Source organism: Silurus aristotelis, assembly GCF_946808225.1.
Source record: "Silurus aristotelis genome assembly, chromosome: 25".
Lineage (NCBI taxonomy): Eukaryota > Metazoa > Chordata > Actinopteri > Siluriformes > Siluridae > Silurus > Silurus aristotelis.
In genome coordinates this window covers 18,177,879-18,192,046 of record NC_139598.1, presented here as the reverse complement: position 1 = coordinate 18,192,046, position 14,168 = coordinate 18,177,879, and the positions used below count along the sequence as shown (strand labels likewise).

At 40.7% G+C, this 14,168-nt stretch overlaps 1 protein-coding gene across 1 annotated transcript; it reads right to left on the bottom strand.

The window, feature by feature from the left end:
* Positions 1-1,160: 1,160 nt before the first annotated feature.
* LOC310719723 (NACHT, LRR and PYD domains-containing protein 12-like) lies at positions 1,161-13,720 on the bottom strand. Its single transcript, XM_083529715.1, has 16 exons — positions 13,456-13,720; positions 12,096-12,178; positions 11,773-11,879; positions 10,478-10,520; positions 10,285-10,391; positions 9,401-9,641; positions 8,995-9,205; positions 7,128-8,916; positions 5,195-5,455; positions 4,790-4,966; positions 4,430-4,690; positions 3,919-4,092; positions 3,638-3,808; positions 3,237-3,410; positions 2,930-2,976; positions 1,161-2,751 (listed from the first exon to the last, which is right to left on the bottom strand). The coding sequence occupies exons 2-16, from the start codon at positions 12,174-12,176 to the stop codon at positions 2,219-2,221; spliced, it is 4,377 nt and encodes a 1,458-aa protein (XP_083385841.1). The 5' UTR covers positions 12,177-12,178; positions 13,456-13,720; the 3' UTR covers positions 1,161-2,218.
* Positions 13,721-14,168: the final 448 nt, after the last annotated feature.

Sequence of the window (14,168 nt, the reverse complement as noted above, 5' to 3'; positions counted from 1 at the left end):
GAAGAAACAGACTGAGTGAAGGGCAGGGGGAAGAAACAGACTGAGTGAAGGGCAGGGGGCAGAAACAGACTGAGTGAAGGGCAGGGGCAGAAACAGACTGAGTGAAGGGCAGGGGGAAGAAACAGACTGAGTGAAGGGCAGGGGGCAGAAACAGACTGAGTGAAGGGCAGGGGGAAGAAACAGACTGAGTGAAGGGCAGGGGCAGAAACAGACTGAGTGAAGGGCAGGGGGCAGAAACAGACTGAGTGAAGGGCAGGGGCAGAAACAGACTGAGTGAAGGGCAGGGGCAGAAACAGACTGAGTGAAGGGCAGGGGGCAGAAACAGACTGAGTGAAGGGCAGGGGGAAGAAACAGACTGAGTGAAGGGCAGGGGCAGAAACAGACTGAGTGAAGGGCAGGGGGCAGAAACAGACTGAGTGAAGGGCAGGGGCAGAAACAGACTGAGTGAAGGGCAGGGGCAGAAACAGACTGAGTGAAGGGCAGGGGGCAGAAACAGACTGAGTGAAGGGCAGGGGGAAGAAACAGACTGAGTGAAGGGCAGGGGGAAGAAACAGACTGAGTAAAGGGCAGGGGGAAGAAACAGACTGAGTAAAGGGCAGGGGGAAGAAACAGACTGAGTGAAGGGCAGGGGGAAGAAACAGACTGAGTGAAGGGCAGGGGGCAGAAACAGGCTGACATGGTCTGAGGGGCAGAAACAGGTGATCAGAGGCAGGGGTAGAAACAGCAGTCTGAGGGGCAGAGACAGAGATAGTTTGCTTGAGGTAAATGGGCAGAAACAGAATTCTTTTTAAAGCACACAAGTCGTATTTTTCAAACTATTTATTTGATGTAAGTTTTTTGATGCAACAAACTTTCTTTGTATTTTGCATTTGACAGAAGTTTGTTGTCGTATTTAAACCGTTTCAGTTCTTAGACAAGGCTTTTCCTTTTTGCGGCTTGAAGTCGACTCACAGTTCAGAAGAGTCGTTTTGCTGATTCCGTTGAAAATAACGGTCGGAAATCAGTGTGTGTGTGTGTGTGTGTGTGTGTGTGTGTGTTTGTGTGCGTGTGTGTGCGTGTGTGTGTACATAAATAATATTTGCAGGATTTCACAAAATTAGGCATCTAAAACCGATCATTCAAGTGGCTTTTTTAATTACTGTGCAACAATTAATACTTCATTACAGTGAAAAACTATTTTAATAAACAATATAATAAAAATAACATCTAGAACTTCATAAATGATATACAAAAATATAATTAACAAATAAATAAGCAGAAATTGTAATAATTATGTCTTCAAAATAAAGTTTAAGATTGCAGCTTGTCTCAGTCGCTTTGGAGCGTTTCTCAGATCAGAAATTAAATTCTCAAAATTACTTGTTTAAACCTCCACATTATGTCACTTGTGCTAATCATAAAAACATTTCTTGTTGATTTGATCAAACAGCGACTGCTTTGGTACATTAATTTAATTGATTGTGTACGAGTGTCTGCTGTTTTCTACATTATCAATTGTTTTATATCATGTTTATTAATTATATTATACTGGTTTTTACCTGGATAGTTTTAGCCTGCAAAACATTTAGGCATCAGATCATTGCATAAGTTACTGAATGTCATCATCTGTCATCAAAAATTGATATTAAACTTTTTGTAAATGTGTTTAATTGATGAATTGTGCAGATGAATCTTAAAAGTGACTAATGAAGTTGAGTGTATGGCATCAGATCAACCAATAATCAACCAGTTCTGTAAAACAGTTGAAGGTGAATTTGTTGAAAATTTAAATGAAGAGTGAAAACAGAGCAAAACACAGAATTATACATTCTGAAAATGGATGAACAACTAAGAAACGAACGAACACTATTAGTGTACAGTAAAAATGTCTTGCAATCAATATAAATAAAAAAGCCATTCAAATAAATAAATGTGTGCTGTTAAAATTCATAGGTGATATACAGACGTTTGTATGATGAAATACTGAAACCGCAATAATACTGACAACATCACTAAACATTTTGATGGTCTTATTTGTGAACAATGACAAAAGAACTCGCCGTTCTGATGGCAATATTATATATGCATATATAATATAAAAATATAAAATAATTGTCAAAAAAACGCACTTCAGTCAGCGACCACTTATACCACTTACAGCACGAAATGGCCCTGAAAATAAGATCATGTTTTAACATCATTTCCATAAAAAAAAAAAAAAAATACCCTTTTTAAAATCTTATCCCAGTTCACACAACGTCACTGTGTCATCAACCCGGAAACCTGGATACAGTGGCTCGGTGAATGTTGTGTGAAATGTGTATGAGTGATACACCCTGTCAGACGAGATGATAAAATACGAAAGTGTACCAGCCTCCCAGTCTAAATAGATCCCCATTCTTCTGGAGGGGTTGGGTGGAGGAGATACCACTGTCTCCTTGTTATTATAACCAGCATAATAACCATAGTTGTTTGAACAGAACAAAATCCAGGAGATATTATTCATCCCTAGTTTGCAGTCATTGCTGCGACCTTTTTTGTTGATACCTTTGTAAGTTACTCCATTGTAGACGTTATTGCCGGTCCACTCCGTCTCCCAGTAGAAGCGAGCGCCGCTCAGGGACTCATTGCACAAAATCTGGGCGTAGTACTCGAATCTGTCTGGATGGTCCGGGTACGGATGCTGACTTCGAGTCCTTGTCACCTTTTTATTCCCACTCAGCGTCATAGTTCTATGTGCTGTATTTGGGTCAAGAGTGATCTCACAGGCGTCTGCAGAAATGGCGATTTAAATTCAATTATTAACAATATTTGAATATTTTAACACTATATGCTAGAAATGTAGTAATTTGTAGTTAAAGGATCTAAATCAATGAGATCTAAATGAAACTCTGAAGAATGATATGTCTTTAGAAACAGCCTTAATGATGGAATGTGTGTACGTTCTTACATTTCTTCAGTCCTAGTTTGATCCTGCATGCGCCGATGTGCTCCACGCTGTACAAAGAACAAAGAAATCAAGTAAGAGAAGTGAGAATTTACTTTTCTCTGGGAAACCTTCAATGTACTATAAATTCTAAATCGAAAGCATGAAGCCATTTTTTTATTAAAGACAAACTAATTGAACTAAACATGTTTGGGTTAGACATGTATGATATGGTGATATGCAAATTTATATCAGCTTGTCCTAGTCTGGACAGCGTCAGCTCAGACAAGAGCCCTAGTAAAGTAGCTTTTCCTACTTTTGCTTCACTTACCTCAGTTTCTCCAGGTGAAAGTATGGATTATCTCGTACAGCAGACAGCTGTCTCACTCCAGACTCTCCTGGATGATTGTAGCTGAGGTCTATCTCTCTGAGCTTCGAGTGATCTGAGCTTAAAGCCAAAGCTAGAGCAGCACAGCCATCTTCTGTTACACAACAGCCTGAAAGACTGCAGAAGAACCACTAATTACATGCAAATCTGGTTCTGTGATTCTTAATGAAATCAGGGTGTTTTATTCACTAAATTAGGACAACAACACTGCAACAAAAGCAGCTTTTCATGTAAAAGGATATCTTAAACGAATTCATCTCTTGAAATATATTTGAGAAAATTAAATTGAATTTCATCATAAGAACTCCTTCAATAATGCAGACATCAGTAATGAAGTTTCTTACCCCAGTTTCTGCAGCGAGCATCCTGGACCCTGAAGACCAACACAAAGCAGCTTCAGCCCTGAATCTTTCACATCGTTGTCTCTCAGCTCCAGTTCTGTCAGACGACTGTGGGAACTCAGCACCGAGGCCAGGTTTGTACAGGACCTCTCTGTGAGATTACACCATCGCAGACTGCAGCCGAGAAAAAAAAAAAAGGATAAATTACAGCAAACATAAGTGAATAAACCTAATGTTCTAATGTCTAATAAAAATAAATAAAATAATGTAGACATGGTGTTCACCTGAGTTTTTCGAGGGAGCACTTTGGGCTGATTAATCCAACACAAAGCAGCTCCACTCCTAAATCTCCAATGTAATTGTTACTGAGATCAAGCTCTCTGAGGTGTGGGTTTTCTGACTGTAGCACTAAAGCCAGAGTTTCACACGTCTCCTCCTGAATTCCGATATCAGCAAGTCTGCAGATAAGCATATAACATAATCAGCTGAAAAATTATTCCATTTTTTGAATGCATATGTAACATATCGTCAACAGAGTACTGATCCTAGAGACCCTATAACACAACTGTTCAGAAACCAGTTCTAATGTATTTCAACCACTTGTTCCAGAATAGTTTAAGAACAGAATTAAGTCCATTCTCCAATCGTTCCAAAAATGATTATTATTTTTTAACTATTGCATCACAAGGCAGCGCAAAACACTTTAAGGAAAGAGCTATCTGCCCTCTTCCACATACATGAGTTTGTGCTAAAATAAATTGTATCTTCAGAAACAGGATTGCTGTGATGATAAACCTTATACTCCTGAGTTTACAGTCTGCATTCATCAGTCCACTGGAGAGAAGTTTTATTCCCGAGTGGCCCAGGTTGTTGTAGCTCAGATCCAGTAGCTCCAGCTTACAGTTTGGATGTGTTAGTCCATCACACAGATGTTGCACTCCAGAGTCTCCTAGCTTGTTGTAGCTGAGATCCAGCTGGTTTAAGCATGAGTTTGGCGACTGGAGGGCAGTTTTCAAGGCTTCGCATGATTCGTGGCTGAGGTCACATCTGTCCAGCCTACAGTAAAGAGTGACAGAAACAATTTCAGTTTGTTTTATTGTTGTTTCCTTGAAACTAGTTTTTATTCAACACTGAATGAGTTTATTGTAAATGAACCTGAGTTTCTCAAGTTTACACTGCACACTGATCAGTCCAGCAGAGAGAAGCTTCACTCCGGAGTCTTTTATGTCATTATTAGAGCCGAGGTCGAGCTCTTTCAGTTGCGAGTGAGCAGACTGGAAAACTGAGGCCATTATTTCACATGATTGTGATGAGAAGTTTGTACCAGCCAAACTGCAAACAGTGTAAAAAGTACAAAAACATACATATGATACAACCAGACACAAATTCTGTTCCTAGGTTTCTTATAAAATGTCTGATCTGTTGAAAACTTGCACAATGTAAAAGAGATCAATAAACACAATGAACCCGATGATTTCTGACTCTTTATAGGGGAACTTCATAGTACAGTGTAAATTAAGTGCCATTATTACTGCAAACCCAAGCAGAATTAATACAAACCCGAGCGTCTGCAGTTTACAGTGTGGACTCATCAGACAATCGCATAGCAGCTTCACCCCGATGTGTTCAAGCTCGTTGTGACTGAGAGTCAGTTTCTCCAGTTTGCTCTGTGGATTCATGAGACCCGTACACAGAAGTTTCACTCCTAAATCTCCCAAACTGTTAAAGCTCAGGTCCAGTTCTACTAGGTGCGAGTTAGCGGACTGGAGGATTGAAGCCAGGGTCTCGCAGGATTCATCTGTGAGGTTGACACCAGCAAGACTGTAAAAAGTTGAGAGATAGAATCAAGCTGATCAATAAGATTTCAGCTAACACACTTAAGAAATAAAGCTACAAGGACCAGGGCTTAAATACAATGTTCATTAGGTGCAATCAGAAACAGGAGAGTGTGATCAGTAGGTTTAGTGCTGAAGGTATCAGGGCCAGGACCTAAACTTGGGTCTAAAGTGTGAAAGACAAAAGCTCTCAACTGAAACATAGTAAAAATTTAACAAGAGAGGACAAGAGAGATACTCGTTTGAGACAGGGAAGCAACAAGCTGAGAAGAAAAACTGGGGAACAAAGAAACTAATAAATACACTGTCAGTCACGTGACGTCATCATTTTTCACTTTCCTCTGCGATATTTACAGATGCAAAAGAAGCTTCAGCCATTCTCCTTTTCCACCGAATGCTCCAAGGAGAACTTTGCTATTTCAGTGTTGTCAGGCAGAGCCAAGCTATAGGCCACCACTGAGTTACAGTCAGCAATCTGCGTTGCTTGGCTTGGTCCTTGATCCAGTCCGCTCAGGTCATTAGTTCAATCGCTGAAAATACACGGATTTCTGCATAGCCCCTACCCACAGCAGATGGAACTCCACAAAGCTGTACAACAACTTTGTCTGAGGACTCTCAACTAAGGTGAAGGACGAGCTTGCCGTCTGAGAACTACCCCTGACCTTGACTACCTGAACAGCCTTGCTACCAGAATTGATCACCAAAGTAGGGAACGCCGGGCCGAGAAAAGCTAATTCAACCTAGACCTTGGTCCTCCTTGCCTTGCACTGTTCCTGCTAAGACGGTGGTTTCTCCTGAGACCCATGCACCAACTTAGACCATAGAGATCAGCCGCTAACAACTATTGCAAACAGAGAAGGAAAGGCAGTTCACTATGGGACTCTGCTGCCAATGTGGGAAAGTGGGACATATGGCGGTCCCTTGCCCAGCAAAAGGGAGTGCTTGGCACTGAAGGAGGGGCCTCTGTCGGGCCAGCAGCTATTGGTCTCCTCTAAGTCACTACTCAAAATCCGGTTCAAAGTCTAAAACTAGACCCATGAACTGGCAGCCTTTATAGAGTCCAAGGAAGACGCCATGTTCCCAGGTGATTAGCTAGCTCTTAAGCTGAGCATTGACTCTGAGCCACTGCCATCTGCTCAACTGATTTAAGTCCTGGATGGGCACATCCTGCATCGGGTAGTCGGTCACACCAAGCCACTGCAAATCACAATTACGAAACTCCACCAGGAGTGGCTGTCGTTTCTAGTCATACCTTTACCACACATTCCTGCAATGCTTGATTTCCCCAGGCTCCAAAGACACTACCCCCACCTCGACAGGACCAATGGTTGTCTATTAGATTGGGGATCACATGGCAGACTTGCTGCCTTACATGTGCTCCCCCGGCTCCGGCTCCCACTCGCACCAAACCACCCCGGACTTCAGCTTTATTCCATCATGCTAACATGACCTGGGATCGGTTTTTAGCAAGTCCAGAACAATTGACAAATTGGAATTGACCTGTTAAATCATCCTCTGATAGGGAGACTAGCTAAACAGAAACATCTTTGAGGTCATGTATGCAGAAGAGGGTAGATAGAGATTACTTCTGCAAATATTGTCAGACAGTGTGAATTTACTTTGAAGGTTATGTAAATTATATTAACATTTCCACGTACCTGGCTTTTCTCGAGGTCTTGACAACTGGTAACAGTCTCCGATATCCTTCAGGAGACGTGTTACACATCTTCAAGTCAAATTCGTTCATTACATTTTCTGACGTTAGCAGCACATAGGCCAAAGCTGAGCACTGGTCAGGCTGAAGCTCCTTCTCCGTCTGCTGGCCTGATCTAAGGAAATTATGAATTTCTTCCACCAGTGAGTTGTAATTCAGTTCATTTAGGCAGTGGAACAGGTTGATGGTCCTTTCTGCAGATGACTCCTTTCTGATCTTCTCCTTTATGTAGTTCACCGTTTCCTCCAAACTTTCCGAGCACGGTTTTGGCAGCAGACTTTTCAAAAGGGCCTGATTGGAATCGAGGGAGAGGCCGAGAAGAAATCGCAGGAAAAGGTCAAAGTGTCCGTTCTTACTCTTTAACGCTCTATCCACAGCGCTCTTGTGCAAATCGGACATCTTCACCGGTTTGCTGTGATTCTTTGTGTCTTCCTGAAGTATGTTAATGTGGCTGTTTGTAAAGTTAAGCTGCGCATGGAGAGCAGCCAAGTGCTCCTGAATGCTCAGATGTACAAAGCAGAAGACCTTCTCGCGGTACAATCCAAACTCTTCTTTGAAAATTTCTGTGCAAATTGCAGAGTATTCGGTTGCCTTGCTAACATCGATGTCACATTCGGTCAAGTCGGTTTCATAGAAAATCAGATTTTGTTTTTCTAACTGGAGAAAGGCCAGCTTGGACAATTTGAAGAGCATCTCTTTGTCTGATTCCAGGAGTTCCATGTTGTCCTGAATCACTCCATGGTATTTCTTGTTTTTCAAATGTGTCTGAATGAGAAGAAAGTGGGTGTACATCTGGGTCAGAGTTTTGGGTACTTCCATGTCTGACTTGTCCAACATCTTCTCCAAAACTGTTGCAGAAATCCAGCAGAAGACCGGGATGTGGCACATGATGTGGAGGCTCCGCGAGGACTTGATGTGTTTGATGATTTTTTCGGCAAGCCCTTGGTCACTGAACCTTTTTCGGAAGTAGTTCTCTTTGTCCGAGTCGTTAAATCCTCGGACCTCTGTAACTTGGTCGACGCACTCCGGAGGGATCTGATTGGCCGCCGCAGGTCGAGAGGTGACCCAGAGAAGAGCAGATGGAAGTAAATTTCCTTGAATGAGGTTTGTTAGCAGAGCATTTACCGGGATCTTCTTGGTTAAGTCACAACACATTTCGTTGTTCCTGAAATCCAGGCGAAGACGGCACTCGTCGAGGCCGTCAAAGATGAACACAGTTTTCACTTCTTCGCTCCGTATAGTTTTGAGTTCTTTAAGTTCTGGGAAATACTGATGAAGAAGCTGCATCACACTGTATTGGCCGTTTGCTTTCAAATTCAGGTCACGGAAAGGAAGCGGGAAGATGTAATTTATATCCTGATTGGCTTTTCCTTCTGCCCAGTCCAAGATAAATTTGTGTACAGAGACGGTTTTCCCGATCCCGGCGATGCCCTTGGTCAGGACGGTCCTGATGCGTTTGTTGCGTCCAGGTAAAGGCTGAAATATATCGTTGCATTTGATCACAATCTCTTCCATTCCCTTGTTCTTGCACGCATCCTCAATTTGTCTGATCTCGTGCTCTTCATTGATGGCTCCATCGCCTCCTTCTGTAATGAGAAGCTCTGTGAAGATGTCATTCAGGAGAATGGGATTCCCCTGCTGAGCATTTCCTTCCCTGATACACTGGAATTTGGATCGGAGATGACTCTGTAGTTTAGATTTCAGCCGATCTTGGACGTTCCTATGACTTTTCCCTGTGAAAACAAAAGAATCGAATGAAACAATGAGTTTAGACTTTTGAAACGCCTCAGTAAACGGATCTTCCATCCTACCTAACTCCAACATGACCTTCAGAGCAATCTTTGGAGCTCCGTCTAGACCAAATCTCTTCAGAATGAGTTTAGCTGTTTCCTGGATATCAGTCATCTGAGGGGTCTCGAAGCATTCTGGGTAATTTTGGCACAGATACCCCATGAACATGTTGGTATCTACGTTGTTTAGCGTTTGCTCAAGTAATGACAACGTGTCGAGCTCCAGCAGCACCTGGAACGAATAAAGACGAACATTATTGCCCGTAACAGCAGCTCTGACGTAGCACAGATACATGCTATTGCTGATGGAAGGAGTCTCCAGTGTCAACACTGTAAATCTTTAATAGGAAGTTATGTGTAATGCGTCCATGCATAAGCCGCACAGTTTCTTTGTACATCACGTGTTTTTTGTGTGTTTTTGTCGTACCCTGGCGCCTGCTTCGTAAGTTTTGTCGTGTCCTCGATGCTCCACAGTCGCACACTGTTTGCAGATAAGCGTCTGGTCCGTCCTGCAGTAAATCTCCAGAGGCGTGTGGTGCTGCAGGCAGAGTTTCCTCTCTTGTGATGTGAGTGGATCTGCGTCAGATGGAGGTTCCTCATGGTGCTGGTGGAGTTCTGATGACTTTTCACTCACCACAAAGTCGTAGCTCAGTGACGCTGGTTTTTCACTGCAAATGGCAGAAAAATAAAAACAGCTCATTCAATAAAACTTTTCAGTTTCTGCCATTAACTCCTGCAATTACTAATTTCTTGCTCATGGATAAAAAATTTAGAAATAAGGTCTCAAACAAGGGACTACAATATCACCAAAAGTATGTGCACCCCATAACATTGCACTCATATTTGTAAAAAAATATAATAATAATAAAAAAAATAATAATAAGTTAAAATAAAATATCATGTTCCATCAGGTATAATAAGCTCTTCTCTTCTCTTCTCTTCTCTTCTCTTCTCTTCTCTTCTCTTCTTTTCTCTTCTTTTCTCTTCTCTTCTCTTCTCTTCTCTTCTCTTCTCTTCTCTTCTTTTCTCTTCTCTTCTCTTCTCTTCTCTTCTCTTCTCTTCTCTTCTCTTCTCTTCTCTTTCATTCTCTTCACACCTAATTGTTTTATATATTTTAATTTCATCTCATCTCATCCCTTCTTATCTCATTTCATCTTATCTCATCTCCTCTCATCTAAAAAAAGAAGACCAGCTTCTTAAGCAACAGCATTTATATGTTCCTTTTTTCATGTGGGAACAGAATGAAATCGTTTGTTTGAAGGAATAAAGGAATGTTTAATCTCTGTAGGTGCTGATTAGTGAATCAGGAACCTGTATGTTTTGTTTTTTTCTCCTCGACTGAAATCGTCAAATATGTTTATGGACGCATCGCTCTTCATGGACACAAAGCTGGGAGCCGGAGAGTTCGATCTTTCTGCCTAAATGAACAAAAAGACAAGCGATTATTGTATTATTTTATTAAGAAGCTAATTAAAAAGCTTCGTTCTCCTGACTCTTCACTCACCACAGAGTCGTAGCTCAGTGACGCTGGTTTTTCTCTTCCCACACTGCGAATGGCAGGAAAATAAAATGAGCTCATTATAATAAATAAAACGTTTCAGTTCCTGCAATTGAAGTGTTGCTTTGATCACTTTTCTTGCTCATGGTTCAAACATTTTAAAGTTCAGGAATCTTCAGAAGTTTAAACATGAGACTACACAATATCACCGAAAGTATGTGCACCCCATAACATTACACTCATATGTATTAAAGCGTAAAAAATTATAAATAATAATAAAAAAATATGAAGTTCCAGATTGATTCCTTCTTTGCTGTTATAATAAGCTTGTCTCTTCTCTTTCATTCTCTTCTGTCTTCTTTTCTTTATATTTTTATCTGATCTCATCCCTCCTCATCCCTCATCTCATCTCACCCCTTCTCTCATCTCATCTCATCTTATCTCATCTCATCCCTTCTCTCATCTCATCTCATCCCTCATCTCATCTCATCTCATCTCATCTCATCTCATCTCATCTCATCTAAACCCTTCTTTACCTCTCATCTCACCCCTTCTCTCATCTGATCTGATCGCATCTCACCTCTCATCTTATCTCATTTTATCTCATCTCACCCCTTCTCTTATGTCATCCTACACCTTCTCTCATCTCATCTAATCTCATCTCTATCTATCTATTTATTTATTGTACTTTCAAATCGTCTTTATATCTCTCTGCTGTACATACATTTACATAAAGATCTGCACATGTCAATCTGCCCAATTGCTACTATTTCATTACTGTGTACCCGTACTATCTATCTATCTATCTATCTATCTATCTATCTATCTATCTATCTATCTATCTATCTATCTATCTATCTATCTATCTATCTATCTATCTATCTATCTATCTATCTATCTATCTATTCCCTCCTCTTTTTATTTCATCTTATTTCATCTTATTTCATCCTCTCCTCTTCTCTTCTCTTCTCTTCTCTTCTCTTCTCTTCACTTCTCTTCTCTTCTCTTCTCTTCTCTTCTCTTCTCTTCTCTTATCTTATCTTCACTTCTCTTCTTTTCTCTTCTCTTCTCTTCTCTTCTTTAAAATTCTTTAAAGGATCAAATTCCTATGAATGAGGGGTTTCTAAAAGAAAACCGAGACACTAAAGTGGGACGGTGGTGAAGCTGCAATAAAGCGCAAATCAAAAAGAAGATGCGCGAGAACAGAATGAAAAGTGGGAATCGTTTGTTTGTTTGTGATCTTCACTCAGACGAGAAAGGAATGTTTAATCTCTGTAGGTGCTGATGAGTGAATCATGAACCTGGATGGTTTGTTGTTTTCTCCTCGACTGAAATCGTCAAATATGTTTATGGACGCATCGCTCTTCATGGACACAAAGCTGGGAGCCGGAGAGTTCGATCTTTCTGCCTAAATAAACAAAAAAACATTTCAACAAAGTGACACAGAGCAGCATCACATTCAGTAGTAATAAATACATAAAGAGACCATACACAGAAGGTCTGTATAAATCATTACAATGTGAAATGAAATAAATGTATCCATAACAACGACAAACACTTTTAGCGCCATAATTATTGGCACCCCTTTAAAGATGGAAAGAAGATTGATAGGAGCTGTACTCACCTCTGATTCGCCGGAGCTTCTGCTGTGCTTCTCTGTAAATTCATCTTGTTCTGCCGTTCGGCTGCAGACCTGCCTTTTCATGGCTGATAATAAAAAAGGCAAAACATTTTTACTTTTACTTCCTATTATCCCTGTATTTTATAAAAAACTCAAAGGTAAACTCTAAGGGTATGTTTCAATATGTTTTAGATGTTGCCTCAAAACATTTTTCATTTCTCTGTTAGACACGATGCTGACTGTTTTAAGCACGTGGCTCTATGACCACAATAAGACTAGGAATAAACTCTTTTTCCTCTCAAACACAGTGACTCTGGACAATCATGAGAGTCCGTGTGGGTCACGTATGAGAAAGAAGGCAGGAAGCACTTTCCTCTGATTGCGTTGCGCCGCTCTTTAACACATCACAATGAGCGGCAGATCAACAAAAACCTGCCTCGGATTTATTTGTCACATGATATTGAAAATCGGAAATTAGGAAGTGAAAAAAATATTTATATTAAATTTCCTTTATATAATTTAGTATTTAATTAAAAGGGTCTACGTCCGTCTACTGAACTTCAGACTACATGAAATTCGCAGGTGTCCTTAAGTAACATTATGAACTCTAGAAAATATGAAACCTCTCACTTTGACCATCAAACTGGTTTGACCAACATTCTGTAACCTGATAACCTTCATTTCCTTTCATGTGAAACATCACGTAGTCAAACAAAGATACAGAAACAAAACTCTGATCTTTTCTATTCTATTATACACAACGAGTGCAATTGCTTCTTCCTTCATCTGCGTGTACACAAACGTGAGAAGAAAAGCGTCTGGATCTGCTGTGTTTACACTCTCAGGGTAAAAATATGTGAACTATAAAATACAGTACTTTTCCTCAGGTGAACACTTTTACCTTTAACCCTCAACCCCTCGTCTTCTTTCAGCTTCTACCATTAGGGGGCGCCACAGCGGATCATCGTCTCCATACCCCTCTGTCCTCTACATCTGCCTCTTTCCAAGCAACCAACTACCAGCATGTCTTCCCTCACCACATCCATAAACTCATCATTCTTCTACCGATAAACCCCAACGATCCCCGATACATTAATGATGCACATGAAGCAGCTACCGAAGCGATGCGATATTCACCGGTATACAGTGCGATCTGATGCAACACGATGCAATGGGGATAAAAAGAAATTATGATCAACAGCTGCACACATCAGACAGACATCTAGACATCTAGAAGCTTCCTATCCAGGTCCATGAATTACTGAGGAATCCAATAATGCACAGAATAATTATTATAATAAGATAAAGGATCTGAATTCTTCCCATATTATATGTAAATTATATTACAGTGATGAGAACTTACTGAGCTCTGCTGAGTTTCCGTGATCGATGCGTTTGCTTTTCCGTTTTCTTGTGGGAGACTCTTTCACTTTCAATATTACAAAAGAGAGAGAGAGAGAGAGAGAGAGAGAGAGAGAGAGAGAGAGAGAGAGAGAGAGAAAGAAAGAAAGAGAAAGAGAAAGAAAGAAAGAGAAAGAGAAAGAAAGAAAGAGAAAGAGAGAGGTTCAGGTTGTTTGAAGGTCAGAGGCAGAAACAGGTGATCAAACGGGAGGGAATGTTAACAGTTTTCTTTAAAGCACACCTCCAACTCAGCGGAGAGAAAAAACAAGGGTATTATTTCACGCTGTCACCACTAGAGGGCGCTTGACCTTTTTTTGGGGGATGTAGGAGAGCCTATAGGGCACTGCATCACATTATTCTCCACTTCATGGTTGCCACTTGGAGCGCAGTTGATCAGTGTTATTACAGTTTTTCTCAGTCGCTTTGATCAAATTGCGAACGCTTTAGTACATGAATTTTATGGATTGTGTTTAAGTGTCTGCTGTTTCCTACAGTATCAGTTGTTTATGTTCATGTTGATCAGATTAAATTCTACTGGTTTCACCTGAATAGTTTTAACCCCCAAAAACATCTCAGCATCAGTTCATTGTGTACGTCATTGAGTGCAAAATGATTAAACCAGTTTTCAAAATCTGTTATTTAACATTTCTATTAAACTTTTATTGTGTAAATGTG

Bases quoted from the DNA above. Each gene is read 5' to 3' on its own strand.
- LOC310719723 (XM_083529715.1), bottom strand. From the start codon at position 12,176: ATGAAAAGGCAGGTCTGCAGCCGAACGGCAGAACAAGATGAATTTACA. The intron at 4,967-5,194 runs GTTTGTATTAAT...CACTGTTTGCAG, and splicing joins TGTAAACTGCAGACGCTCGG to TTTGGCTGGTACAAACTTCT. The intron at 3,411-3,637 runs GTAAGAAACTTC...GTTCTTCTGCAG, and splicing joins TGCTCGCTGCAGAAACTGGG to TCTTTCAGGCTGTTGTGTAA.